This window comes from Gorilla gorilla, chromosome 20, assembly GCF_029281585.2.
Source record: "Gorilla gorilla gorilla isolate KB3781 chromosome 20, NHGRI_mGorGor1-v2.1_pri, whole genome shotgun sequence".
NCBI lineage: Eukaryota > Metazoa > Chordata > Mammalia > Primates > Hominidae > Gorilla > Gorilla gorilla.
Genome location: NC_073244.2, coordinates 25,174,103 through 25,199,963, shown reverse-complemented (window position 1 = coordinate 25,199,963; position 25,861 = coordinate 25,174,103). Strand labels below are relative to the sequence as shown.

General features: G+C 56.2%; 1 protein-coding gene across 15 annotated transcripts in view; it reads right to left on the bottom strand.

The window, feature by feature from the left end:
• Positions 1-25,861, bottom strand: part of CRTC1 (CREB regulated transcription coactivator 1) — a 94,801-nt gene that overhangs the window by 21,235 nt on the left and 47,705 nt on the right. For 8 of the 15 annotated variants that reach the window (XM_055372207.2, XM_055372208.2, XM_063701116.1 and 5 more), the window contains exons 2-7: positions 13,380-13,496; positions 12,252-12,299; positions 10,453-10,590; positions 9,299-9,360; positions 6,548-6,642; positions 2,824-2,909 (exon numbers count right to left, since the gene is read on the bottom strand). In XM_055372207.2, the coding sequence (XP_055228182.1) occupies positions 2,824-2,909; positions 6,548-6,642; positions 9,299-9,360; positions 10,453-10,590; positions 12,252-12,299; positions 13,380-13,496 (546 nt within the window). The remainder of the gene's footprint in view (positions 1-2,823; positions 2,910-6,547; positions 6,643-9,298; positions 9,361-10,452; positions 10,591-12,251; positions 12,300-13,379; positions 13,497-25,861) is intronic. The other 7 variants (XM_055372199.2, XM_055372202.2, XM_055372203.2 and 4 more) reach the window with 1 other exon arrangement.

Genomic DNA, 25,861 nt, shown 5'->3' with positions numbered 1-25,861 from the left:
AAGTGTTGGGATTACAGGCACGAGCGACTGTGTCCGTCCAGCCTAGAGTTTTTTTGTTTTGTTTTGTTTTTTTGAGATGGAGTTTTCGCTCTTGGTGCCCAGGCTGGAGTGCAGTGGCACAGTCTCAGCTCACTGCAACCTCTGCCTCCCGGGTTCAAGCAATTCTCCTGTCCCAACCTCCTAAGTAGCTGAGATTACAGGCAAGTGCCACCACACCTGGCTAATTTTTTGTATTTAGTAGAAACGGGATTTTACCATGTTGTCGAGGCTGGTGTCAAACTCCTGACCTCAGGTGATCCACCGGCCTCGGCCTCCCAAAGTGCTGGGATTACAGGCGTAAGCCACTGCACCTGGCCTAGAGTTCTTTTTTAAAGTTTTTTTCCCGCAAGAGTGGAAATCTCAGTGACTCCTTGTGCCAAACTGAAACACAGAGACCGAGCCCAGGAGTTTGAGACTAACCTGGGCAACACAGTGAGACCCCCGTCTTTAACAAAAATTAAAAAATAGGCCAGGCGAGGTGACTCATGCCTGTAATCTCAGCACTTTGGGAGGCTGAGGCAGAGGACTGCTTGAGCCCAGGAGTTCGAGACCAGCCTGGGCAACAAAGTAAGCTCCTATCTCTATAAATGATTTAAAAATTGGCCGGGCACGGTAGCTCACGCCTGTAATCCCAGCTACTCGGGAGGCTGAGGCAGAAGAATCACTTGAACCTGGGGGGCAGAGGTTGCAGTGAGCCCAGATTGCGCCACTGCACTCCAGCCTGGGCGAAAGAGTGAAACTCCATCTCAGGAAAAAAAAAAAAAAAAAAAAAAAAAAGCCAGGTGTGGTGGCATGCTCCTATAGTCCCAGCATCACAGGAGGCTGAGGCAGGAGGATCGCCTGAGCCCGGGAGGTTGAGGCTGCAGTGAACCGTGTTCCCACCATTGCACTCCAGCATGGGCAACAGAGCAAGATCCTGCCTCAAAAAAACAAAAAATACAAACATTTGTCAGGCATGGTGGCATGCACCTGTAGTCCCAGCTACTCTGGAAGCTGAGGCAGAGGACTGTTTAAGTCCAGGACTCCAAGGCTGCAGTGAGCTAGGGTGGCACCACTGCACTCTTGCCTAGGCATAAGAGAGACCCTATTTGTAAAAAAACAAAAAGAGCGTGTCATCCCAGCACTTTGGGAGGCCGAGGCGGGCAGATCACTTGAGGTCAGGAGTTTGAGACCAGCCTGGCCAACAGGGTGAAACCCTGTTTCTACCAAAAATACAAAATTAGCCAGGTGTGGTGGCACACGCCTGTGACCCCAACTACTCGGGAGGCTGAGGCAGGAGAATCACTTCGCTTGAACCCGGGAAGCAGAGGTTGCAGTGAGCCGAGATCACGCCACTGCACTCCAGCCTGGGCAACAGAGCGAGACTCTTTCTCAAAAAAATAAAATAAAAATAATTAAAATAAATAAAATAAAATTTAAAAATAAAAATAAAAGAAAAGAAAAAGAAATACACAGATGGATATAAAGGGCTGACAGCACCACCCACACTCACCAGGACAGAAAACGCACAACCCTTGCGAGACGCCCCTCAGTCAGGTCTGCCTGCTGGTATCTGTGCAGCTGCATCTCTGCAAGTTTTATGCCTTTTCCAATATTCTTATCCTACTCTGTCCACATGACAATAGTATCAGGAGTGTCTCTCTTGAGTTTAAAATTTCTTCAAAATCTTATCTCCTCAAGGGACTGAAGACTATTTCCTCAACAAATCCCTTACTCCTGAAATGTGCAGGCTGTTTCTAGTTTATTGCAAAAGCTCTGGAAAATACCTTTAAAAAACACATTGCTCCTTATTCATTCCTCAACTCTCAATGATTGAATTCCTGAAGAAGAAATTATTGGAGCAAATATTTTTTTTTTCCCCACCAGAAGGGGTCTTGCTCTATTGTCCAGGGTGGAGTGCAATGGTATAGTCATAGCTCACTGCAGTCTTGACCTCCTGGGCTCAAGTGATACTCCCGCCTCAGCCTCCTGAGTAGCTCAGAGTACAGGTACACATCACCATCCCTGGCTCATTTTTTGTAGAGGCAGGGTCTCACTTTGTTGACCAGGCTGCTCCCAAACTCCTGAGCTCAAGTAATCCTCCCACCTCAGCCTCTGAAAGTGCTGGGATGACAGGCGTGAGCCATGCACAGCCTGGAGCAAACCCTTTTGAAAGGATTTTGGCACAGGCTGGTGCCTCACTTTCCCATAGGGGAGGAGTAATTTGCATTGCTGTCCCTTTCACTGCAACTTGACCAGCAACGGGTTTTAATTCTTTTTTTTTTTTTTTTGAGATGGAGTCTTGCTCTGTTGCCCAGGTGGAGTGCAATGGCACAATCTTGGCTCAGTGCAACCTCTGCCTCCAGGTTTCAAGCGATTCTCCCACCTCAGTCTCCCAAGTAGCTGGGATTACAGGCGTGCACTACTATACCCAGCTAATTTTTTGTATTTTTAGTAGAGACAGGGTTTCACCATGTTGGCCAGGCTGGTCTTGAACTCCTGACCTCTGGCAATCCGCCTGCCTCGGCCTCCCAAAGTACTGGGATTACAGGTGTGAGCCACCGCGCCCAGCCTGGGTTGTAATTTTTGTGCAGTTCCGGCCTGTTGGATAAGGCCTGCTGTTAGTGATCTTAGTGATCAACAGACCTAACAGATTCTCTGAATTTGAAGATGGAAAAATCGGAGTGAGGTTCCCTGTCTTGGGAAGGTGAAGCCACCCCAACCTGCCATTTTGTCACCTTTGCCCAGGTGATGCTTGAGAAGAGAAAGAAGAAAAAAAGTTTTTGAAAGCTCATAGGCTCTTACCTTCTTGGTGTCCCATGCTTGCTTGGAAAGGTTTTTGTCTGCCTCTGATGTGGTCTCTTCCATTCCTGGGACTGTTAACAGTAAGACTGGGGAGGTGGGAGGGGGAGAAGGAGAATCAGAGAAGAAATTTCTTTGCAGCCGCATGGTGGTACCAGGAGGACACGTCCCTGACACACAGAGTCATGGCCATGGTAAGACTGCAACTGTCCTAACGGGAACTTCTGTGGACTGTACTAAAACCACAAAAAAGGGCTTCATGACAAACAACAACAACTGTATTTATTTATTTATTTTTTTTATTTTTATTTTTTATTTATTTAGAGACGGAGTCTCGCTCTGTCGCCCAGGCTGGAGTGCAGTGGCACAATCTCAGCTCACTGCAAGCTCCACCTCCCGGGTTCACGCCATTCTCCTGCCTCAGCCTCCCAAGTAGCTGGGACTACAGGTGCCCGCCACGATGCCGGGCTAATTTTTTTTTTTTTTTTTTTGTATTTTTAGTAGAGACGGGGTTTCACTGTGTTAGCCAGGATGGTCTCGATCTCCTGACCTCATGACCCGCGTGCCTTGGCCCCCCAAAGTGCTGGGATTACAGGTGTGAGCCACCATGCCCAGCCCATGAGCTTTAAATAAGTCAGAGAATCTGTGACTTAAGAAAAAATAGGCTGGGCGTGGTGGCTCACGCCTGTAATCCCAGCACTTTGGGAGGCTGAGGTGGGCAGATCGCCCGAGGTTAGGAGTTTGAGACCAGCCTGGCGAACGTGGCGAAATCCTGTCTCTACTAAAAATACAAAAGTTGGCCGGGCATAGTGGTCAGGACTCGTAATCCCAGCTACTCGGGAGGCTGAGGCAGAATTGCTTGAACCGGGGAGGCAGAGGTTGCAGTGAGCTGACATCACGCCATCGCACTCCAGCCTGGGCGACAGAGTGAAACTCTGTTTCAAAAAAAAAAAAAAGAAAGAAAGAAAGACAAAGAGAAACAAGGCTGGGCACAGTGGCTCACACCTGTAATTACAGCACTTTGGGAGGCCAAGGCAGGCAGATTACTTGAGCTCAGGAGTTTGAGACTGCCCTGGGCAACATGGCAAAACCTCACCTCTACAAAAAATAAGAAAGTTGGCCGGGTGTGGTGGTGCTCACCTGTAGTCCCAGCTATGCGAGAGGCTGAGGTGGAGGGCTTGCTTGAGCCTGAGAGGTAGAGGCTGCAGTGAGTTGTGATCACGCCATGGCGCTCCAGCCTGTGTGACAGAGCAAGACTCTGTCTCTAAAATAAAATAACATAAAGCAGCAGCTCTGGAGCCTGAGGATGTGTGGATTCTGCTTCCCACAGAAGAGGCTGAACCAACGTGGGCCTCAGAGGCGTCAGGCTACAGAGAACAGCCAAGAATCTCTCCCAAGAGCAGCTGCCTAGCTTGTGTGTATATTTTTCTTTCTTTCTTTTTTTTTTTTTTTTTTGAGACAGTCTTGCTCTCCCACCCAGGCTGGAGTGCAGTGGCACCTTGGCTCACTGCAACCTGCACCTACTGGGTTCAAGAGATTCTCCTGCCTCAGCCTCAGATTATAGGCATGTGCCACCAAGCCCAGCTAATTTTTATATTTTTAGTAGAGACGGGGTTTCTCCATGTTGGCCAGGCTGGTCTCAAACTCTTGACCTCAAGCAATCTGCCCACCTCAGCCTCCCTCCCAAAGTGTTGGGATTCCAGGCGTGAGCCACCGCGCCTGGCCCTAGCTTGCATGTTCTGTTCCGCATCCACCACTTGATCTTGCTTCCTGCTCTGGGCTGCTGACACCCAGTGGCTGAACCTTTATTGAGCCTCCGGCACCAAGCACAGGGGTTCAGACCATGTCACTCAATGCTGATGGAGGTGGAACCAGTGCACTCATGGCAGCAGCGGCCCCGTGAGTCAGCCACAATGTCAGCCAGCCCCAGAGCAAGAAGAGGAGAGGGAGAGTCTGAGCGACGGGATGGATGGGCATCAACCGAGGCTCTGGAACCAGCCGGGCCTGAAGGTGCCTTTCCTTGGATCTTTCAGTCAAGGTAAGAGTAAACATTTCCCCATTTTCTTTTTTCTTTTGAGACAGGGTTTCACTTTGTCACCCAGGCTGGAGTGCAGTGGCGTGATCTTGGCTCACTGCAACTTCCACCTCCCAGGCTCAAACAGTTCCCTCTCCTGCCTCAGCCTCCCGAGTGGCTGGAACCACAGGCACATGCAAACACTCCCAGTTAATTTTTTTGTATTTTTGGTAGAGACAGAGTCTCACTATGTTGCCCAGGCTGGTCTCAAACTCCTGGCCTCGTGATCCGCCCACCTCGGCCTCCCAAAGTGCTGGGATTGCAGGCGTGAGCCACCACACCCAGCCCATTTCCCCATTTTCTTTATGCCTGTTGCACATTTCATTTTTTTTACTTGTAACTGGGAGACCCACGATGAGCACAGCCAGATAGGCCAACCCCTTCCTTGTTGAAAGCCAGGCTGCGAGGAGGCAGCCAGGCCAACCCCAGCCCTGTCACCACCTCAGGCGCTCCGAGGAGAGTGGGGATAGATGATGTGTCCCTGCCAGGCCCCCACTCCAAGGCCACCAGGGGTCCCACGTCACAGCTCCTTTCCCAGGTTACAGTGTCCCAGGGGATGGTGACATCCTAGTGCCCACCCCTCGGACGTCCTGTTTGTGGGGACCTAGTAGGACAGGGAGCAGCCTCAGAACAGCCTGCTCATTAGGAATAGCAGGGAAGCCCCAGGCACTGTGCCGTCCTCAGCACCCCTGGGTGTTCCAGAAGCCTCATTTTCATTATGGAGACATTTTCTTCTCCCTCCCGTCTCTGCTGCACGCTGAGCTGGAACCCCGGAGTGAGGTTCTGGCCAACAGTCCTCCTCCTCCTCCTCTTCCTCCTCCTATCAGCAGAATCTCCCTTGCGTGTTAACCACCCACTCGGTGAACGGCAGCAATACAAGCATAGGTATGTGAGCCCTAAGCATGTGCAACTCCCTGGCTTCAGCGCCTTGGGCCACACCAGGTTCCCTGGGGCTGGCCTCAAGCCTCCAAGCTCCCTTCCCTGATGGCACCGGCCCAGTTTTTAAGACAGCATATGCCCTCCTTGAAGGTTCCCAGGGTGCCGCCTCCACGCCCGGCTTCAAATTGGAGCCAAGGACCTGGGTACAGATCTGTCCCCGCCACAGGGGTGTGCATGGCTCAGCTGGAGGCGACACTCTGGCCAAGAGTTGGGAAGAGATGGCCTCTTTCTCACTCGCTATAGCTAGGATGGGCCCAGGGGCTGCAGGCGAGGAGAGTTATCAGCAGCAGAGCCAGGAAACAGTCCAGTGGGAAGCAGTGGAAGGAGCGGAACCTGTGGCTAGAAGTCGACCCCTGGCCTGCTCTGTCGTGAGCTGACAAATGCTCCTTTGCGTGGGCTTGCTGCCACTACATTTGAAACAAGCATCTGTGCAGCACCCAGACTTCATGGCCACACCCTCAATCCAGGAATGGGAGCCAACGTGCGCCTGCAGGGTTGTTTTCTCTGCCTAGAAAACTCCTATGCACTCTTCAAAATCCAACTTAAGTAGCACCACCTCTGAAAGTTTCTGATCCCCTCCCCCGATCCCTCAGCATGGTCTGAGTCTTCCTTTGAAGAGCCATCTGCCCACAGGCTTGTGACCTCCTGGAGAACAGGGGTTACCTGCTGGACTTGCCTCACCCCAGCAGAGACACCCGAGTCCCCTGTCCATACCTCTTTTCTGGTGCACGTCCTGGGACCCACTGCTAAAGGATTCTGGCTGCGTGGGCGTCATTGTGCTCTGGTGCAGGGCGGAGTCAGAATTGGTCCTGGTGGGGAGGGAGGAAGAGACAATGAGCCTGCGCCCAAGGCAGACAATGCGACAGTCCTGATCCCGGCTGGGACATGCTGGATGGACAGGGTGGCAGCTGTGGATCATTTTTGTGAGCTGCTGCACCTGAGCAAAGCTCTCAGGACCTCATTCTAAAAAGAGCCACCAGAGTGACTGCGGTGTTCATCTGCAAAGCTTGTGAAAAACAAAAAGCAGCCGGGCGAGGTGGCGCACGCCTGTGGTCCCAGCGACACAGGAGGCTGAGGTGAAAGGATCACTTGAGCCCAGGAATTCAAGACCAACCTGGGCAACAGAGCAAGGCTTCTTGGCTTTGGGGAAAGGACAGTGCCCTCCTGCTGAAACCTCCCAAAGAAGGAGCCCCACAGGTGCCCAGCCTTGGGGTATGAGCCTCCAGTCTGTCACCAGGTCCCCTCTTGGTGACAATCAGGTGACTGTGCCCTCTAGGATGCTCAGTGTCACACAAACCCAGTGTGACAGGTGGAAAGGGCTAGGAGAAGGCCCCGGAAGGAATGAAGCCACTTAGAGGCCCCCGTGGTTGGGAAGCCAACCTGAGGCAGGAGGTCTTGCTTCAACCAGCCCAGGAGAGGCTCTTCCCTCTGCCTCCAGGCACCGCATTTCCCTCTAGGAACTGATGGGGAGAAGGCACGAGGCCACCCAATCTGCTCCTGGCTGCAGGTGCCTCAAGAGTGGGTCCCCAGAAAGCCTCCTTGGCTGCCAGGCAAAATGTGGGTACAGCCATCACCAGCTATGTGTCTCTGAGCAAGTGTTTTGACCTCTCTGTGCTCAATTTCCTCATGTCTAAAATGGACTACAATGGAGATGAACACACTGCCCACTCCATAAAGCTCCATTCATTTCATATAAGTTAATGAATGTGATGGCGGGAACAGGGCCTGACCTATGATACGGGCTTGGTGAGAATTTAATATTGTAGTATACATATATATTTTGAACAGCTTGCTTACTTTTCTTCTGTTTACTAACGTGTGTGTATGTGTGTGGTGTGTGTGCGTGTGTATGTATGTATATGGTTTTTCTTTTTTTTTTTTTTGAGACAGGGTCTCACTCTGCCCCCCAGGCTGGAGTACAGTGGCATGATCATGGCTCACTGCATCCTCAACCTCCCAAGCTCTAGTGATCCACCCGCCTCGGCCTCCCAAAGTGCTGGGATTACAGGTGTGAGCCACTGTTCCTGTTATATATATTTCTATTGTAGTAAAATATTATAACAGCCAGGCACAGTGGCTCATGTCCTGTAATCCCAGCACTTTGGGAGGCCGAGATGGGTGGATCACTTGGGCCCAGGAGTTTGAGACCAGCCTGGGTAACGTGGCAAGATCTTGTCTCTCCAAAAAAAAAAAAAAAAAAAAAAAATTAGCTGGAAGCAGAGGTCGGACGATTCAGTCTGAGAAGTCGAGGCTGCAGTGAGCTGTGATCGTGCCATTGCACTCCAGCCTCAGTAACAGAGTGTGACCATGTCTCAAAAAAAATTATATACACACACACGTTTGTATACATATGTATGTAAATATGTGTGTATATATGTATAGTTTTAACTGTTTTTGAGTGTATAGTTCTGTGACATTAAGTACATTCACATTGTTGTGCAACCATAATCTATATTATTGTATGTTTTTATATTAACTATATTATTGTTATTTTAGGCCTTTGAGACAGGGTCTCGCTCTGTGGCCTAGGCTGGACTGTAGTGGCATGATTACAGCTCACTGCAGCCTTGACCTCCTGGGCTCAAGCAATTCTCCCACCTCAGCCTCCCGAGTAGCTGGGAGTATAGGCGTGCACTACTACATCTGGCTAATTCTCTCATTTTTTGTAAAGATGGGATCTTTCTATGTTGCTCAGGCTGGTCTTCAACTCCTGGGTTCAAGTGATCGCCTGCGTTGGTCTCCAAAAGTGCTGGGATTACAGGCGTGAGCCACCATGCCTGGCCTGTATTTTTCCTAATCTTCCATCCTAAATGTATTAATATAATTTTATCATCACATTTTTAATGGCTGTTGAGTAACATGGGTACCTGCTCTGAATACAGCATTAAATAGGAAAGAGCAAGCTACAGTGCTGAATATGCGATATCGTCCCACTTTCTTTTTCTTGCGATGGAGTCTCACTCTGTCACCCAGGCTGGAGTGCAGTGGCTCAGTCTTGGCTCACTGCAACCTCCGCCTCCCGGGTTCAATTATCCCGCCTCAGCCTCCTGAGTAGCTGGGGATTACAGGCATGCGCCACCATGCTGGCAAATTTTTGTATTTTTAGTAGAGACGGGGTTTCACCATGTTGGCCAGGCTGGTCTCGAACTCCTGACCTCAAGTGATCCGCTTGCCTCGGCCTCCCAAAGTGCTGGGATTACAGGCCTGAGCCACCACTCCTGGTCCCACTTTTGTTTTTGTTTTTTTTTTTTTTGTCATAAGTGGGGGGAAGGGAAATGTTAGAAGACCTCCCAAAGCTGGAACTCCTGTGTTTCAGGGTGAAGGCTAATTTCTAGAAACTTCTGGATGCATCTTAGTTTGGTCATTGTTTAAGCGACTGTGTCCTGCTTTTCCACATGTAACCATGATGAGAGTTTGGTTTTGTTTCCAACAAGAAGGGGGCGGGGGGGGCGTCCAGCCACTGACCTTCTCCAGCTGGTGTCCGCGGGTGGTGAGAGGTACACGGTGCCGTAGGGGCAGCTGTCGGCGTGAGGTGAGTTAAGGAGGCAGTGCCACTGGCTGAGACCCCGCCTCCAACAACACACTCTCAGCCCAGGGCAGGAAGCCCCGGCTGGCTGGCTGGGGTCGGCCTGAGGCCTGCAAACAGCTGGGACCAGTAGGGCGGGGGGCGTTTCCTGCCGGCCTTTCCTGCCTGGCTACAAGCAGCCCCCGTTCCAGGGGCTCTCCAGGGGTACAGCCCTGTCCACCTAGCACTCAGCACTCTGCTCCGTGAGCGCACGTGCGGGCTGCACCCCTTCCAAGGGAAGGGGTTCTGGGCTGTGAAAGTAGGGCCTGTGGGGACGCTGGGGAGTCTGAGTTCAGCTGACCCTGGTCTGGACTCTCCATCCTGGGCTGACGGGGTGGCTCCTGGGGCCCAAGGGCTCAGTCTGGGGCCCAGCTGGTCAAGCTCCCCCAGCCCACGGAAATGAGAACCAGAGAACAAGCTTCTCTGTTCTGGAGAGCCGGGGGATCCCGGGAGCAACCTGAGGCCGCTCAGACTCTGGTGTTGTGGGGCCCGGCTGGCTGAGCACCAAGGGGCGGCTGAGCTGGTGGGGAGGGGGGGACTCTGGCTGATCTCTGCATGACCGAGTCGCAGAGGCGAATTTTACTCCTGTCTTACAGAGATGGAGCCTCCCTTGGATGTGTCCGGGTCTCACACAGACCCCCTTAGCCCCACTGCCTTGGCTGGGCTGCCCTCCGTGCAGCGCGTAGGAGAGGGCTCATCAGCTCACAGCCCTGACTGTGGGCTCCCTGCTCACGGCCTTCCTGGCCCCACTGCCCTGCCAGGTGTCTAAGCCCTCTGTGGTCAGGTATAACCTTCCTCAACTCCTGCCTTGGGAGCTGTTCCCTGTGCCCCTTGAGCCCCCAAGTCTGGCCAAAGGCTCCAGGGCTTGTGGCACAGCCTCCTCCAGGAAGTCCCCCAGGCTGCCCTGAGATCAAGCCTCCCAGATGGTGCTGCCCTGGTTCTGTCCCCAGAGCTGGAAGCAGGCAGCCCTGTCAGAACCTGCTGGGTAAACTTGGGGTCCTGCCGGCACCGACAGGGCCTGGCCCCCACCCTCATCCTCTGGGGAAAAGGATATCTGCCGTCCGTGTTTGTCCACTGACAGGGGCCGGCGGTGTGGGGAGCCGAGCCGGCCACGCTCCCGGTACACCCTGTCCACCAGCCCATGGTGCCGGGTGGTCCGGCTGGTGTCCAGGCCCGAGGATTGGAAGGGGGTCTGGGGGAGGAGGAGATGGAAACAGAGAGAGAGAAATCCGAACAATGGTTACCAGCTGTGGCCCCAGCGCTGGCCCCAGAGTCTGATCGCAGGGCCCCCCACTCTGGAGCACCCTCGGCCATCGCTCCACAGCCTGGGATGGGCTTCTTCCTTCAGCCCCAGCTCCCTGGCTCTCCAAGCACTGGGAGGCAGGGAGGGGGTGTGAGCTGGGGTCCCGGGAGCCAGGGTGGCAGGGGCGTGCAGTGCAGCTGGCATGCACAGGCCAGGCAGAGCGGCACAAGCTCGGGGCCAGCGCCCGCCGGGTGCCAGGGATGTAGCCGGCCTAGGCAGCCCTCCTCCCCAGTCTCACCAGGTGCAGACAGGCCTCCACCCTCTCTCTCCAGGCCTGGACGGCCTCCTACCCCCACCTACGTCATCCCTGGAGGGGCCTGCCAAGAGACGGCCCAGGAGCTTCCAGCCCAGGACTGTTTTGGGGCCCACCTGGCCAAGCGCGAGTTCCTGGGAGGCTTCCTTGTGGAGCCCAGGGCTGCTCTTGATTGAGACGCGGCCCCCACACACCCTCCCCCGCAGCCTCCTCCAGGCACTCCAGGCACCACCAGAGCCAAGTACAGGCGCCTTCCGGAGCCATGGCCCACTGCTTGGCTGGACGGGGCTTCCTCCCAGCACCTGGGGCTGGCACCAGGCTGGCCCTCCCCAGGCCCTGCTACATGCCCGGCCTCATGCCCCCGGGGCTGCCAGGAGCCCGCCCTGACCCTGTGTTGCCCACTTGCCATCTGACCGGGGTGAGATCAGCAGGCTCTGCCAGCTTTGGATGCAGCCAATCCCCCAGTCCGGCCATCTGGCCCCTGAGCCCTTATGCCTTCTCTGGGCAGCCGGGCAAAATGAGACTCTGATACTAAAGTGAGTCTCCTCTCCAGAAGCCTGTCCATGGCTAGGATTGCTGCTTTGTCCCAGCCTCGGCCAGAGTTCAGGGCTGACTACTGTCCCCAGCCCTGGGGACCCTCAAGTCTTTCTTCGATCCAGCATGAATTCTGCTGGTTTGGGTCTTTCTGTGGCTCTTGCCCCCAAAAGGCTGTGGGCATGGGAGACGTGGGCCCGTGACGATGAGGGTGGGAACTGTGCTGTCCAGTGCACAGGCTCCTCAGGGTAGGGGCAATTCATCTCCTTCCAGAGATGCCTTGAAGCCCAGAGGGAAACTGAAGCAGCCAAAGCCGAGTCAGAGGCAGAATGAAGCAGGGGCTGGCCACACCCGGGCTCACCACGTCCTGCCTGCTGGCCTGGTTTGGGAGATGCGTGCACACGTGTGTGTATGTGTGCGTGTGTGTTTGTGTGTGTGTATATATAGGGACGGACCATGCAGCTTTGGGGCACATGCTGGGATTCTGCTCTGCTGGACCCCAGATGGGGATGCGCGGCTATGGCATCTGCCCCAGATGGACCCCAAGAGTCCCCAGGGCCTCTCGACGCGACCATACGCACTTCCCGAGATGGGGGTGCGGAGTGGATCCATTTCCATTTGGCGGACGGGACACCTCCACCTCCCTGGGAGCCGCAGGGGCGGCCGCTTGGGGAGCTCAGGGATCCCCAGCGCCCGCACACGGGTCGGGGTCTTGCAGGCTGGCGCCGGGGACGCCGCGGCCTCAGCCTGGGGGCTCATTTACCAGAGAGACAGGAGCCGCTGCCAGGGCCTCCCCCAGAAATCCGCTGGGCTGAAAATGCAAAGAACCGAGACTTTGAGACGCTGCTGCCTTGCCTGGCCCCAAAGGCGGGATGCGTGGGACCTCCCCCCGGGCTGTGGGCCTCGGGCGACAGACACCCAAGAGGGTCCTGTGCCCCTCAGCCCTACTCAGGCTGAGCTTGCAAGGTGCCCAGAGAGAGACTCTCCTCCAGGGAAGAGGGGACAGGAGAAACAGGAAAGGGAGAGAAGGGCAGGAGGGGAGAAAACCCGGCCGGGAAGGGCTGTGACAAAGAACACGCCCAGCATCAGTGATGGCCCGCACTGTGTATGCCAGAACAGGCGCACCGAGGTGGCCAGCCCAAGGATCCCTGCCCTGTCCAGCGGCGGTGCAGGTGGCGGTGGAGCTGGTGGGTGACTCAGGAGGGGCCCCGGCTCCACCTGGCCTGTCAGTGGCCATGGCTGTGTCCGAGTTGGTTTTCTCAGCCACAGAGTAGGTGTGACCCCCCCAGGGGGACCTGTCCATGCAGAGCCCAGACACCGTCCTGGGGGTGGCCCTGATTCATAGGCCAGCTCCCTTGGCCCCACCCCATCCCCATCTCCACCCGCAGACCAGGGACAGGGAAGAGGGCCACTGTGGGCCTTATCTCCTGTTTACGATAAGGCTGTGCACGGCGGCTGTGCGGCCTGCGGGAGCCGCGCTGTGTGGGCCTCTGCCAAGAAACGTTTGCAGACAAGTGGGGTCAGGCCGCCGGGCCTCCTTCTGAGAATTGCTGGGCTTGCGGATTAGTGAGGCAGGACAGAGCCAAGCCCCAGTGGCCCCGAGCGGTTCCCGCTGCCGCACAGCCGGCCAACAGGTGTAGCGGCTGCCGAAATGCTGGAGGCCAGATGGAGGGCTCGCCTCGGGGTCTGCTGATGGGGAATGGGCTGCAGGGGCACCCTGGTGGGGCCACTCTGCTTCCTCTGGTTCCCAGGGCAGACAAGGAGAAGGCAGGGGTTGGGTGGGCTCCGCCAACTGTCTGATAACCCCAGCTGTCCTCAATGTCTGGCCCCCAGTGGGAGGCTGGGGGAAGCTCCCCACAATGGGGGCAGGGCCAGGGGGCGGGGCACTCACCTGGAAGGGCAGGTCCATGGTGCCACTCCCGATCTGGTTCACGTTGGGCAGGGACCCACCATAGTACTGGCCTCGGCTGGGGCCCAGTTGCAGGTACTGGGATTTCTGGAGCTGGAGCTGCGAGAGAGAAGCCAGCAGCTGCGGGAGGGGTCACCTCCCAGGCTCACCTCAGAGTGCCAGCCCCAAAGGCACAAAAAGACCCAAGTGGTGGGATTGACAGCCTAAATGCAGAAGTTTGCAGGACCTCATGACCCAGATGTTTAAGGAAACCAGGTGTCCCTCCACCAAAAATGGCAGAATCAGAAACCCAAGGTGCCAGGACGGCTCCCCAGGCGGGGCAATGCACCATGCAGAAACCCATGACCGTGAACCTGGGGAGCTGGCTGCCTTGCTGCTGATTCGGCCAGTCAGTGAATGAGCAAGAGAGGCACTGGCGGGCCTGCAGCCTGCCAAGGAGGCCCCTCACCAGCCCAGGGGAGCCATTTCTTATCACGGCCAGAGGCTGTGACTTGGCAGGCCAGGCCGCTTTCCACTGGCCTGAATCAGAGGAAGCTGTCTCAGAAGCATGGTGATGGCCTTCAAAGCGTGGGACTTGTGATCCCGACGGCAGCCCACACAGAGCCAGGGCAGCCAAGTCAGTCCCCCAGACCCAGCTTGAGTTCTAGAGGGTCCTGAGCCCCATGTTCCTTCCTCATGGTCCCTCCCAGCCTCTTGGGGGCTGGGCCCAGCTGAGCGCCTTCAACTCGGCTGCATCCCTGCTTCCCACTCCCTGATGGCATCGGGGCACAGAACCAGGGGCCAGGAGCTCCCTGATGGGTCACGCTGACTCTGAACAGGGCTGGAACCTGGCCTCCTCCCCTTCATGTGGCTGATGCTGATTTGCCAGTAACAGAGGCTCCTGACCCAGGTGGCACGACCCAAGGCCCTTGGGGATGCTGGTCCATGATGCCCGCCATGCAACTGGGGGAGGCAGCCACCGTGAGGAGAGGCAGGGCTGGGCAGGCAGGAAGGAAGGGTGGTTGTCCACTCTGGCCCGGCAGGGGCGGTTGCTAGGGTGGATACTGTGTACACAACAAGGCCGACTCGTTCCTTACAAACAGCTCCTGGCAGTGCGTGGAGAGCTGGCTGCCCCACCGCCCCAGCTTCCTAGGGGGCCCTGGACACCGGAGGCGGAAGTAAAGCCCGGGAACTGGCCACCTGCCCGGCTGAGCACCTCGCCCAGGTAAACAGCTGTTTCCTGTGAGCTGAAGTGGAGCCGATGGTAAGATTAACCTTGTGTGTTATTGGGTGGCTCTCGAGGGCCTGGGGGTCCGGCCCAGGGTCTGTGCTGGGAGCCCTTGGTGGCCGCTGGTCAGACACATACACAATGAACATCCACAGTGTCCCTCCCAGCAGTCACATCAGATGAAACAGGCCAGCTCCGGGCTGCAGCAGGGGGAGGGGGTCTAGGGTGGGGGTCCTACAGCTCCCACCCCACACCTACCTGGGCATAGGTCGCCTGTGGCCTCCCGTGACTTTCTCCACCCTCTTCTGTGTCCAAGTAGCATGACAGAAACCTGTGCTACATTCACCTCTCACTGACTGTATGGCCCTAAAGGCTGTGACCCCTCCTGGACCTGTGTCCCCGACCTAGAGTGAGTGCTACAGGCGGGTGTGAGAGGGACACACGACGTGTGACACAGCAGGTACTCATGCCACATGTGCTTTCTACACGGGCTGAGCTGCCAGCTCCCAGGAGGCCAGACATCAGGGGCAAGAACTCCCTGAAGCAGCTTTGTTTGCACTATGTCCCCAGGCCACAGGAAACCTGGGATGCGGGGACAATCTACAGGACTGGGGACACACAGAACTCTCATGGTTCCCAAGCCCCATCTCTGTCCAAACCTTGCCCACAATTCCCAGCTCCTGTCCACTTTGCTGGAGGCACTCAGGCTTCGGAGCACAGCCCCTGGGCCAGGAGTGGGCACTGAGTGGGGACTCTGCTTTTCTTTTTTGTTGTTGTTGTTTGTTTGTTTTTTTGAGATGGAGTCTCGCTCTGTTGCCCAGGCTGGAGTGCAGTGGCGCCATCTTGGCTCACTACAACCTCCACCTCCCAGGCTCAAGTGATTCTCCTGCCTCAGCCTCCCAACTAGCTGAGACTACAGGCACCATGCCTGGCTAATTTTTTTTTTTTTTGTATTTCTAGTAGAGACAGGGTTTTTCACCATGTTGCTCAGGCTGGTCTCAAACTCCTGACCTCAAGTGATCCACCCGCCTCGGCCTCCCAAAGTGTTGGGATTATAGGAATGAGCCACCGCGCCTGGCCTCTGCTCTTCTTTTGGGGAACCCCATGCTCATTCTTGGTTTTGCATGAGGAGTTGTACAGCAAAAGGGTTAAGCTGGCCCCAAGAGAGGTCTGGCCTTTGTCCCCAGCTCCTGGGAGGTGACCTGCAGGAGAATATCCTGCCTGATAAGAGTGTCATTGTGTGCCTGAGGCCTTGGGCTATGGCAGAGTCTGCTCACACTGTGGTTTTAGGGTGGGAGTCTGGGCACATCAGCTTGACATCTGGAGGGACTAGAGACAGGTTGGCCATGAGGGTGGTCAGCCACGTCTACAGGACCAGCCCCCAGTACAGACCCTGGACATGCAGGCCAGGGGAGCTTCTGCAGCTGGCAGTGCTCCATGCTGGGAGAATTACGCACTGTTCACATGAGGGGCTGACTGGAGGTTCTGGCCTGGTTTCTCCTGGACCCTGCCCATCTGCCTCTTCCCTTGGGTGATTTTTTTTTTTTTTAAGATGGAGTCTAGCTCTGTCATCCAGGCTGGAGTGCAGTGGCGCTATCTCGGCTTACTGCAACCTCCACTTCCAGGGTTCAAGCGATTCTCTCACCTCAGCTTCCTGAGTAGCTGGGATTACAGGTATGCAACACCACACCCAGCTAATTTTTGTATTTTTAGTAGAGACGGAGTTTCACCACGTTGGCCAGGCTGGTCTTGAACCCCTGACCTCAAGAGATTCACCCGCCTCAGCCTCCCAAAATGCTGGAATTACAGGTGTCAGCCACCACACCCAGCCTCCCTTGGGTAATTTTAATGTGTCCTTTCACTGCAATAAACCATAAGCATGAACAAAACGGCTTCTGGGGAGTCTTTCCAGTGAATTTTCTAGCCAGAGGGTGGGCATGGAGACTCCTGAGTCTGCAGGAGCTGACTTTCCTCCCCAGCCTGGCTGGAACCCCTGGGAACAGGGTCCTCCTTTCTCTGGAGTCTCAGGGTGGTGGGACGCCAGCTTAGGCTCTGCCCCCACGGACCTCTGGCCTCAGCTGGAAGAACTGCCAGATGTCACTGCACTGCAGGCAACATCACAGCTTTTCTCATTGCCACATCACAATCCCCTGCCCCCACCACGCTGTGCTCCCCAAACCACTGAGACCCTGAGGACGAGCTCCGTGAACCCAGCAGCCAGCCCAGGGCCCGCTGCTCAGCAGCGCCTGCCGGCGGAATCCACAAGTGAACAAAGATGTGAGGGGCTGAATGAATGAATGAATGAACGCTGCTGCACCCCCTCCACAGCTGACTTCACAAGCCAGGTGACAGGCCCGTCTGGAGGCTGTACAAGCACTTAAGATTAAAACCCAGGAGGCCTCAGGCGGCAGCTTGGCCACCCCCTTCCTCAGCTGGCCCAGGCAACACAAGCCACCTCAAGGTGTAACCCTCACTTGGAGCCAGCGGCTAGCTCTGGAGGGAGCTCCTGGGATGCCACAGCAGCTCCAGCCTGCCCTACACAGAGGCTCGGGGCTGACCTGGGACTCAGGTGTCCCATCTCCCCACCATCCCCATGGCTGTCAACAAGCGGGGCCACAGGTGAAACAGCTGAGGCCTGGAGAAGGCGTCCGGTAGGAGTCGGGAAAGCTGCAGCTCCCAGGGTGCACCTCACTCATGGCCTGTCGGCCAGATAGATGGGCATCTGGTCCTGGCTGCCCGGCCGTGAGAGTAGACCCCACTGGCGATTTGGAGGGCCCTGCTGAGGGTGAGTGGGCGCCCCATTAACCATGCTTTGCCTCCGGCCTCCCCAGCCTCACTCCCTCCAGCCGCCCAAGCCCCAAAGTGCCCCCAGCTTGTCCTTTCCCCACTGACCCCTCATGCAAGGCCTGACGGCCCCTCCTTAGAGGGGCATCCCCAACACCCCTGCTCAAGAAGCAGCCCCCCAAGTCACAATCGCACCAGCCTCTGGCTTTGTTGTTGTTGTTTTGAGACGGAGTCTCCCTCTTGTTGCCCAGGCCGGAGTGCAATGGCGCGATCTCGGCTGACTGCAACCTCTACCTCCTGGGTTCAAGCAATTCTCCTGCCTCAGCCTCCTGAGTAGCTGGAATTACAGGCGTGCCACCACACTCGGACAATTTTTGTATTTTTAGTAGAGATAGGGTTTCGCCATGTTGGCCAGGCTGGTCTCAGACCCCTGACCTCAGGTGATCCGCCTGCCTCAGCCTCCCAAAGTGCTGGGATTACAGGAGTGAGCCACTGGGCCTGGCTCAGCTCTCCTTTCTCTTACAATTAAAGAGAAAGGCCCACCCTAATCCAGGACGGTCTCATCTGGAGGCCCTATTTCCAACTACAGTTGACCCTGAGACAACACGGGGATTGGGGAGCTGACCCTCATGCGGCCAAAAATCCAAGTATAATTTTTTTTCTTTTTATACTTTTTACTTCTATTTATTTATGCATTTATTTATTTCGAGACAGGCTCTCACTCTGTCGCCCAGGCTGGAGGGCAGTGGCACAATCACACCTCACTGCAGCCTTGGCTTCCCAGGATCAGGTGATCCTCCCACTTTGGCCTCCTGAGTATCTGGGGCCACAGGCACAAACCACCATGCCTGGCTAATTTTTAACTTTTGTAGAGATAGAGTCTCACTATGTTGACCAGCTGGTCTCCAACTCCTGGCTTCAAGCAGTCCTCCCACCTCAGCTTCCCAAAGTGCTGGGATTAGAGGCATGAGCCACCGTGCCCCACTCCAGTATAACTTCTGACTCCTCCAACACTTAACTAATAGCCTACTGCTGACTGGAAGCCTCACTGATAATATGAGTCAATTAAGACAGATTTGGTATGTTATACGTATTACATACTGTATTCTTACAATAAAGCTAAAGAAAAGAAAATGATACTAAGAAAATCATTAAGGAAGAGAAAATATTTGCTATTTGTGAAGTGGAAGGGGATTATCCCAAAGGTCTTTGTCCTCACCGTCCTTCACGTAGAGCTGGCTGAGGAGGAGGAAAAGGGGGAAGGAGGGGAAGGAGAAGGAGGAGGAGGAGGAGGAGCAGGAGGAGGGCGGCGGCTTGGTCTTGCTGTCTCAGGCATGACAGAGGCGGGAGAGAATCCACGTATGAGTAGACATGCGTGGCTCAAAACCATTGATTCAAGAGTCAACTGTAAGGTCACCTCCCCAGGTTCCAGGAGTGAGAGTGTGGACGTATCTTTTTGTGGGACATGATTCACCCCTCTACAGGGCTTTTGAGGGTGTACCAGTACATGCCACTCTCCAGATGGGAAAACTGAGGCCCCACATGCCTGAAACTTAACCCCTGCGTGACCAGCATGACTGAAGTCACATGGCCCCTCCTGGGACAAGTGTTACTGAAGCCACCCGATCTCAGATGAGAGCTTGCCAGCATCAGTGGAGGCACGTGGGAGGCAGATGTGGACCCAGAAGCTCTGACACTACCAAGCTGACCGCAGGGACCCCCACTCCTGATACAGCCTGCGCCGGGACCCCCTCACACAAAGTCCTACCCCCCCACCTGACCCCTCTATAGAGCCCTTCGTAAAGGTGGCTTCTCAGGCCTCCGCTGACCCCCACCCCTTGCTGACAGGACCCTCACCCTGGAGAACGCCCACCTCTGCCTCTGTCTGTGCCCACGTCCACACTCCTGCTGAGTCTACGCCCCCTGCCCCGCCCAGGAAACGTCCACAGGGCTGGATGGAGCAGGAGCCCCTAGGTAGGGGAATGGAGGCCGGGTGGCCCCAGTGTAATGCGCCTGTGGCTACTTCTCCAGGATGTGGAGAGATGTTCGGGCAGCACCCAGTCTCCCAGGAATCCTGCACAGGGCACAGCGACACCCCCACCTGCTGGCCCTTCCTGGGGCTCGCTCTGCAGACCAGCCAGCCTTGGTCAGGCCCAGAAGCAACTGCCATGGCAACCGGCCAACCTTCTAATGAGACTGAGGGAAGCAGACGGGCTGATGGCTGAGCTCGGTCCTGCAAAGCCGTGGCAGACCCAGGGCCTCCCTGTGGGGGGCCAGGGAGGGAAGCGCTGTCTGTGCCAGTCAGGCCTCAGTTTCCCCCCCTCCACCTCTAGGCTTCAAAGTCTAGTCTCCACTCTCCATGACCATAGGCTCCAGCTCACGTGCTTCCTCCCGGAGCCACCAGTCGCTACCTCCGGGCCTTTGCACGGGTGCTGCCTGTACCAAAAGGCTCTTCCCCCAGGGCCCACCGCTGCCCAGCACTGAGCCTCCTCCAAGGGGCCGCCCTCTGCACAGCCCCTCTCCTGACAGTCCAGATGGGGAAACTGAGGCTCAAGAAAGCACAGAGACTGCCTGAGAGCAGAGGCAGCATGCACCTCAGCCTGAGGCATGGCCCTACAAGAGGAAGGTGGGGAGCGAACACCTTCTCCAGCCCAGCGAATGCACAGGATGTACCTGGATCCTGGATCTTGGGAGCTGACCAGGACCCCGGGGATTCGCACCCCTTGACCCTGCAGCCCCATAACTCGGGGCTTCCCAAGATGGAGTTCTGGGAAGGCTGATGAAGGCAGAGGGACCCTGGAATGGGGAAGGAGGCCTGGGCCTTGGAGGGATCTCCAAGCATCCCAGCAGCCGCAGGCGGGGATGTGTGCCGACTTGAAGGACACCCCCACAGGGCAAGAGCCTTCATCCTCCCATGTCCATGCTGGCTGGAACCCCTGCTGCTGGCGTGAAGCCCAGCTGGGTCAACAGCTGAGAACCAACCAAGGCTCAGGCACCCACCCGCTCAGCCAGCCCGGCTCCCGCCCCACCACGGCAGTGTCCCCACCTCCCCTGCCAGACTCAAGGCAAGAGTCTGCCCAGCACTGGGCATGGTTCTAGGTTCAGTGGACATGGCAGCCAGCCAGCCAGATGCACACTGCTCACACGAGCCCACAGCCCAAAGCGGGCAGCAAGCATTAGATCTCCAGGCAAGTGGTGACTGTGGGAGCTTCAGCCTGAGCCACTGTGCGGCCGTAGACTGGCAGAGACACAGCACTGGGGAGCCTTGCAGGGGAGGAGGAACAGCAGGTGCGAAGGCCCAGGACTGGGAGCTCACAGGGTCTGAGATGGGCCACCACGGGTGAAATACGGTCATCGAGGGAACGGAAGCTTCTGGAGCCACTTACCATCAACAGCCAGAGCAGGACTCTTCCCCTAAGGGCTCCAGGCCTCTACCGTGAGGCCTCACCTGCCCATGCTGCCCAGAGCTGGCCCCACAGCCCTGTCACCGCCCCCGCCCCAGCACTCCCAGGGGACATGCCATCTGCTCCCTGCAGTTGAGACCTCGGCTTCAAAACGAGGCCTGCAGGAGCTGGCGTGCGCCTCGATCCAGTGCCATGCTCAGGATCCCCCGCTCCCCAGGGGCTCCCCTTGTCACTGCCCTGGATCAAGCAGAACAAAGGAGGTGAACACCCTCCAGGCCAGCTTTTAACCAGACGCGCCAGCAGGGACGGCATCCCCAATGCCAGGAGGGGCTGATGCCAGTGTGAGAAGGGAGACAGGGACAAGAGCCCTCAGGCCTCTGCCCAGCCCTGGGGCATCCAAGTCTCTGACAGGTACCCCCAAAGCTCCGAGTGATGTCGGAGGCTGCAGCAAAGCCTTCTGCCCCTGACTTGTGGACATAGAACTTCCCATGTCTGACCCTCAAGCCTCCTCCTGTGCTCCTCCAAGGGCCCAGCAAAGAGCCCCAGATCTCACGCATTTTGCTCAGATGCCTGTCACCATCACCTGTGCGTGTTGTGGGGGAGGATTTTCTGCCCGGACGCCTCGCCATAGGGGTAAGGGATGCATGCCCAGCATCCCCTGACCGAGTCATTCTCCCAGAGGCCGGGGCTGGGTAATGGCCGCAGGGTACACAGGGAATGTGGGAGCTGCTGCCCACCTCCAGGCACTGGGTCCCAGGGGAACAGGAGAGGCTAGTGACTGAGGGGATCACCTGCTGTGTAGCAGGAGCTGCCAGCCCTGACGGACCCTCCCCAGGGTGCTGCCACTGCCCACCTCTGGAAACTGTGTGTGTGGGAACACAGCTTGGAGCAGCAAGGCCACAGCCTGAGACTGACGTCCCGCATCTGTTTTCTTTCTTTCTTTTATTTGCGACAGGGTCTTTGTCTGTGGCCCAGGCTGGAATGCAGCGGCACGATCAGGGCTCACTGCAGCCTCCTGGGCTCAAACAATCTTCCCATCTCAGCCTCCTAAGTAGCTGGGAGTAGTAGTGTGCACCACCATGGCCTTTTTTTTTTTTTTTTTTTTTTCTGTAGAGACAGGGTCCCCCATGTTGTCCAGGCTGGCCTCAAGCAATCCTCCTGCCTTGGCCCCCAAAGTGCTGGGATGACAGGTGTAAGCCACTGTGCCCGGCCCACCATTGGTTTCTCTCTGTGGCCTGTTTCTTTCTATTTTTTTTTAATCTTTTACATGAAAAATATACTTTCAAAAAAGCTGCGATAAAATCCACATAAAAAATTTACCATGATCTTGTTTGAAAGTGAATGATTCAGAGGCGTTTAGTACACTGTCAACCATCACCTCTGTCTGGTTCTAGAACATTTCAATCACTCCATAAAGAAACCCCATCCCCATCAGCAGTCACTCCCCATTCCCCTCCCCCAGCCTCTGGCAGCCACTAATCCATTTCCTGTCTCTGTGGATTTATCTGTTCTGGACTTTTTTTTTTTTGAGACAGAGTCTCACTCTTGTCACCCAGGCTGCAGTGGAGTGGTGCGATCTTGACTCACTGCAACCTCCACCTCCCGGGGTCAAGCGATTCTCAGCCTCCCAAGTAGCTGGGATTACAGGCACGCGCCACCATGCCCGGCGAATTTTTGTATTTTTAGTAGAGATGGGGTTTCACCATGTTGGCCAGACTGGTCTTGAACTCTTGACCTCAAGTGATCTGCTCACCTTGGCCTCCCAAAGTGCTGGGATTACAGGCAGGAGCCACCGCTCCCAGCCAGCCCCTCTGTTTTCTTACAGGAGTTTTACACTTCTAGCTCTTGCATTTAGGTCTTTGGCCCATTCTGAGTTCATTCTGGCTGTCAACTTTGTTTTTGCCTCAGTCCCTCCATGCCGTGGGTCCCCATGTTTACTGAGGGCCTGATGAGAAGAGCTGAGCTGACCCCTCGCTGCATGGCTGGTCCACCAGAGTTCCTCAGTAAACATCTGCCGAGCTTGGGAAGCGATAGGGTATGATGATGAGAGCATCACGGGCACGTGGATTCCAGGCTGAGTCTCCTGGGCCCTGGAGACACTCCCCTGCTGCCTCCTTGCTCCCTCCACTCATGTAAATACACAACCACATATACAAACACCAGGCCTGCCTCGGAATGCCTTTTATCAGGCATGGTTGCTGCTGCCAAATTTCCAGACCCAGCTGAACAGAGGGTCTGCCGTGAGCACGTTTTGTTTCTCTTGTAGGTGGCGGCTGGGACGTGTGAAGGGTCCCTCGGGGGCTGAGCGCACACAGCTGGCTCACAGGGGCCTCCCTCCCCACAAAAGAGACTCCAGCCCTGCCAGCTGGCCAAGCGCCCACCCTGTGTGGGGCCTTGCAGCAGTCCTAAGAGCAGGGAGACACAGCTGCACCCTTATTTTGCAAGCTGGTAAATTGAGGCACTAAGGGAAGACAGGAGGGGCCTCAGTTACAATCCAGGCTCTTTCCCCAGCCGGGAGGGCTGTCTCTTGTCATCATTTTTTTTTTTTTTTAAAGACAGGTCTTGCCCTATTGCCCAGGCTGGAGTGCAGTGGAGTGAACACAGCTCACTGCAGCCTCCACCTTCTGGATTCAAATGATCCTCCTGCCTCAGCCTCCCGAGTAGTTGGGACTATAGGTGCCCACCACCACGCTCAGCTAAGTTTTTTATTTTCAGAGATGGGGTCTTCCTATGTTGCCCAGGCTGGTCTTGAACTCCTGGCCTCAAGTGATCCTCCTGCCTGGCCTCCCAAAGTGCTGGAATTACAGGTGTGAGCCACCACACCCGGCCTCCTGTCGTTATTCTGAAAGGCTTCTGGGGTATCCCCAGGTTTAAAGCTCTCTTTTCCTTCCCCCAGAGGCAAACCCCAACTCCCCACTGGCGGCACTCAAGGCCCTCCTCTGCCTTTTGCCGCTGGGCCCAGCACCCACGAAGCCCTTGTCTGGAACCTTCCACAATGGTTCCCATTCATCATCTGGGACTCAGTTCAAGCACTACCTCCCCAGGAAGCCCTGCCGGACCCTGGGCTGTCTTAGCAGCCCAGGCTGCCATAATAAAATACCAAAGACCAAGCAGCTTAAATGACAGAAATGTCTTCCTCTGGACAGAATGCCTTCCTTCTGGAGGCTGGAAGTCCAAGATCAGGGCCCAGCAGTACCCAGACCAGGTTCCAGGTACAGCGCCTTTCCTGGCCCTGGGGGGCCAACCTTCTGAGTCCTCGAATGGCCTCTCCCAGCTGTGTGTGCTTAGAGATCTCTCTTCTTCTTCTTACAAGGCCTCCAATCCTAGAGATCGGGACCCCCCCTTTATGGCCTGATTTAACCTTAACTACCTCCTAACAGCCCCACCTCCAAATACAGCCTCGCTGGGGGTGAAGGCTTCAACCTGTGAGTTTGGGGGAGACAGAATTCAGTCTGTGGCACCTGCTCACAAATAAGCTGCCTGCCTGTGTCTTTCTGCAGGCCAACATGCCCTGCCCCTGGGGGCCCAGCATCACCCCCAGGAATTACAGGAACTGTCCATAGACAGGTGTATCTGAAACTGGGCAGCCCAGAATCGCCCCACATCCCAAGTCATCAGGGGGCAACCACAGGCAGCCAAACCCAGGTGAAGCCCACGGAGCCCAGGACTCTCCCTGCAGGAGCCCCCGGGGTGCAGGGTGGGTGAGGAGAGGGGGTTCCCGGGTCGGGCTCCAGTGTGAGCTAGCCCTAAAGGGCCAAGTGTCTGTGGTACAAAGGTGACCAGCAGTGCCTTCCCCCCACCCCCCGGGGCAGCCAGGCAGCCGAGGTGTGACGAGCAGGAAGCTGTGGGCGGTGTTTCTGGAATGAGTCTCCCGAAGACAAGCAATATGCCTGCTTGGTGGGGTTCACGGGCTGGGGATGCACGGGGGCTAGCGGGGAGCCTGCCGTCCAGCTGGAGGCAGCGCAAGGTAGCAGGAGCAGCCCAGAGTTCAAGGCCAGGCAGCCCAGGATGAATCGGGCCCTGTGTTAGATGGACTCACAGCTCCCCTGAAACTCATGTCCACCAAAACCTCGGAATGTGACCTTATTTGAAAAGAGAGAGTTTCTGCAGATGTAATTAGTGCGGGATCTTGAAATGAGATCATCCTGGAATTAAGGAGGTCCCTGCATCCAATGACTGGTGCCCCCATGAGAGGGGAGGACAGAGACACTGAGGAAAGTGGGCCAAGCGGCAACAAAGGCAGAGATCGGGGTGCCGCATCTACAAGTCAAGAGCCTGCTGAGGATCGCTGGGCCACCAGGAGCTGGAAAGGGGCCTGAGACTGGCTCTCCCTCATGGCCTCAGGAGGAACCAGCCATGCTGACTCCTTGATCTTAGGCTTCTGGCCTTCAGAGATGAGAGACAACACATTTCTATTGTCTTAAGCCACCTGATTCGTGGTGCTTTGCTATGGCAGCCTAAGAAAATTAGCCCAGGCTGAGCACATTGGCACACACCTGTAGTCCCAGCAACACGGGAGGCAGAGGCAGGACTGTTTGAGTCCAGCAGGTGGAGGGTGCTGTGAGCCAAGATTGTACCACTCACTGCACTCCAACCTGGGTGACAGCGAGACACTGTCTCTTAAAAAAGCGAAGGAGGGAAGGAGGGAAGGAGGGAGGGAGGGAGGGAGGGAGGGAAGGAAGGGAGGAAGGGAGGAAGGGAGGGAGGAAGGGAGGAAGGAAGGGAGGGAGGGAGGGAGGGAGGGAGGGATACTCAGCCCCGGAACTGTGGAGGGCCTGGGACAAGCCCTTCCCTCTCCAAGCTCCCTCTGGACATGGGACTCAACTAAGGCCACGACTCGGGGCACACCAGGAGGAGACAGCCACGGGGGCCACTGGCGGCTTCTGGGCTGGTCCCCAGGAGTAGGGGGACGAAGGGGGGCACCACTGGCTGAAGAGTAGGGTCAATAAGGGCCCAGAGGGGGCAGGGATCCTGAGACTAGGGAGTTGGGAGGGGTGGTTACAGGAACCGTCCGGGATGAAGGATGAGGTAGGCAGCGGGTCGGGCGGCAGGAACTGCAGGGGTGGGAG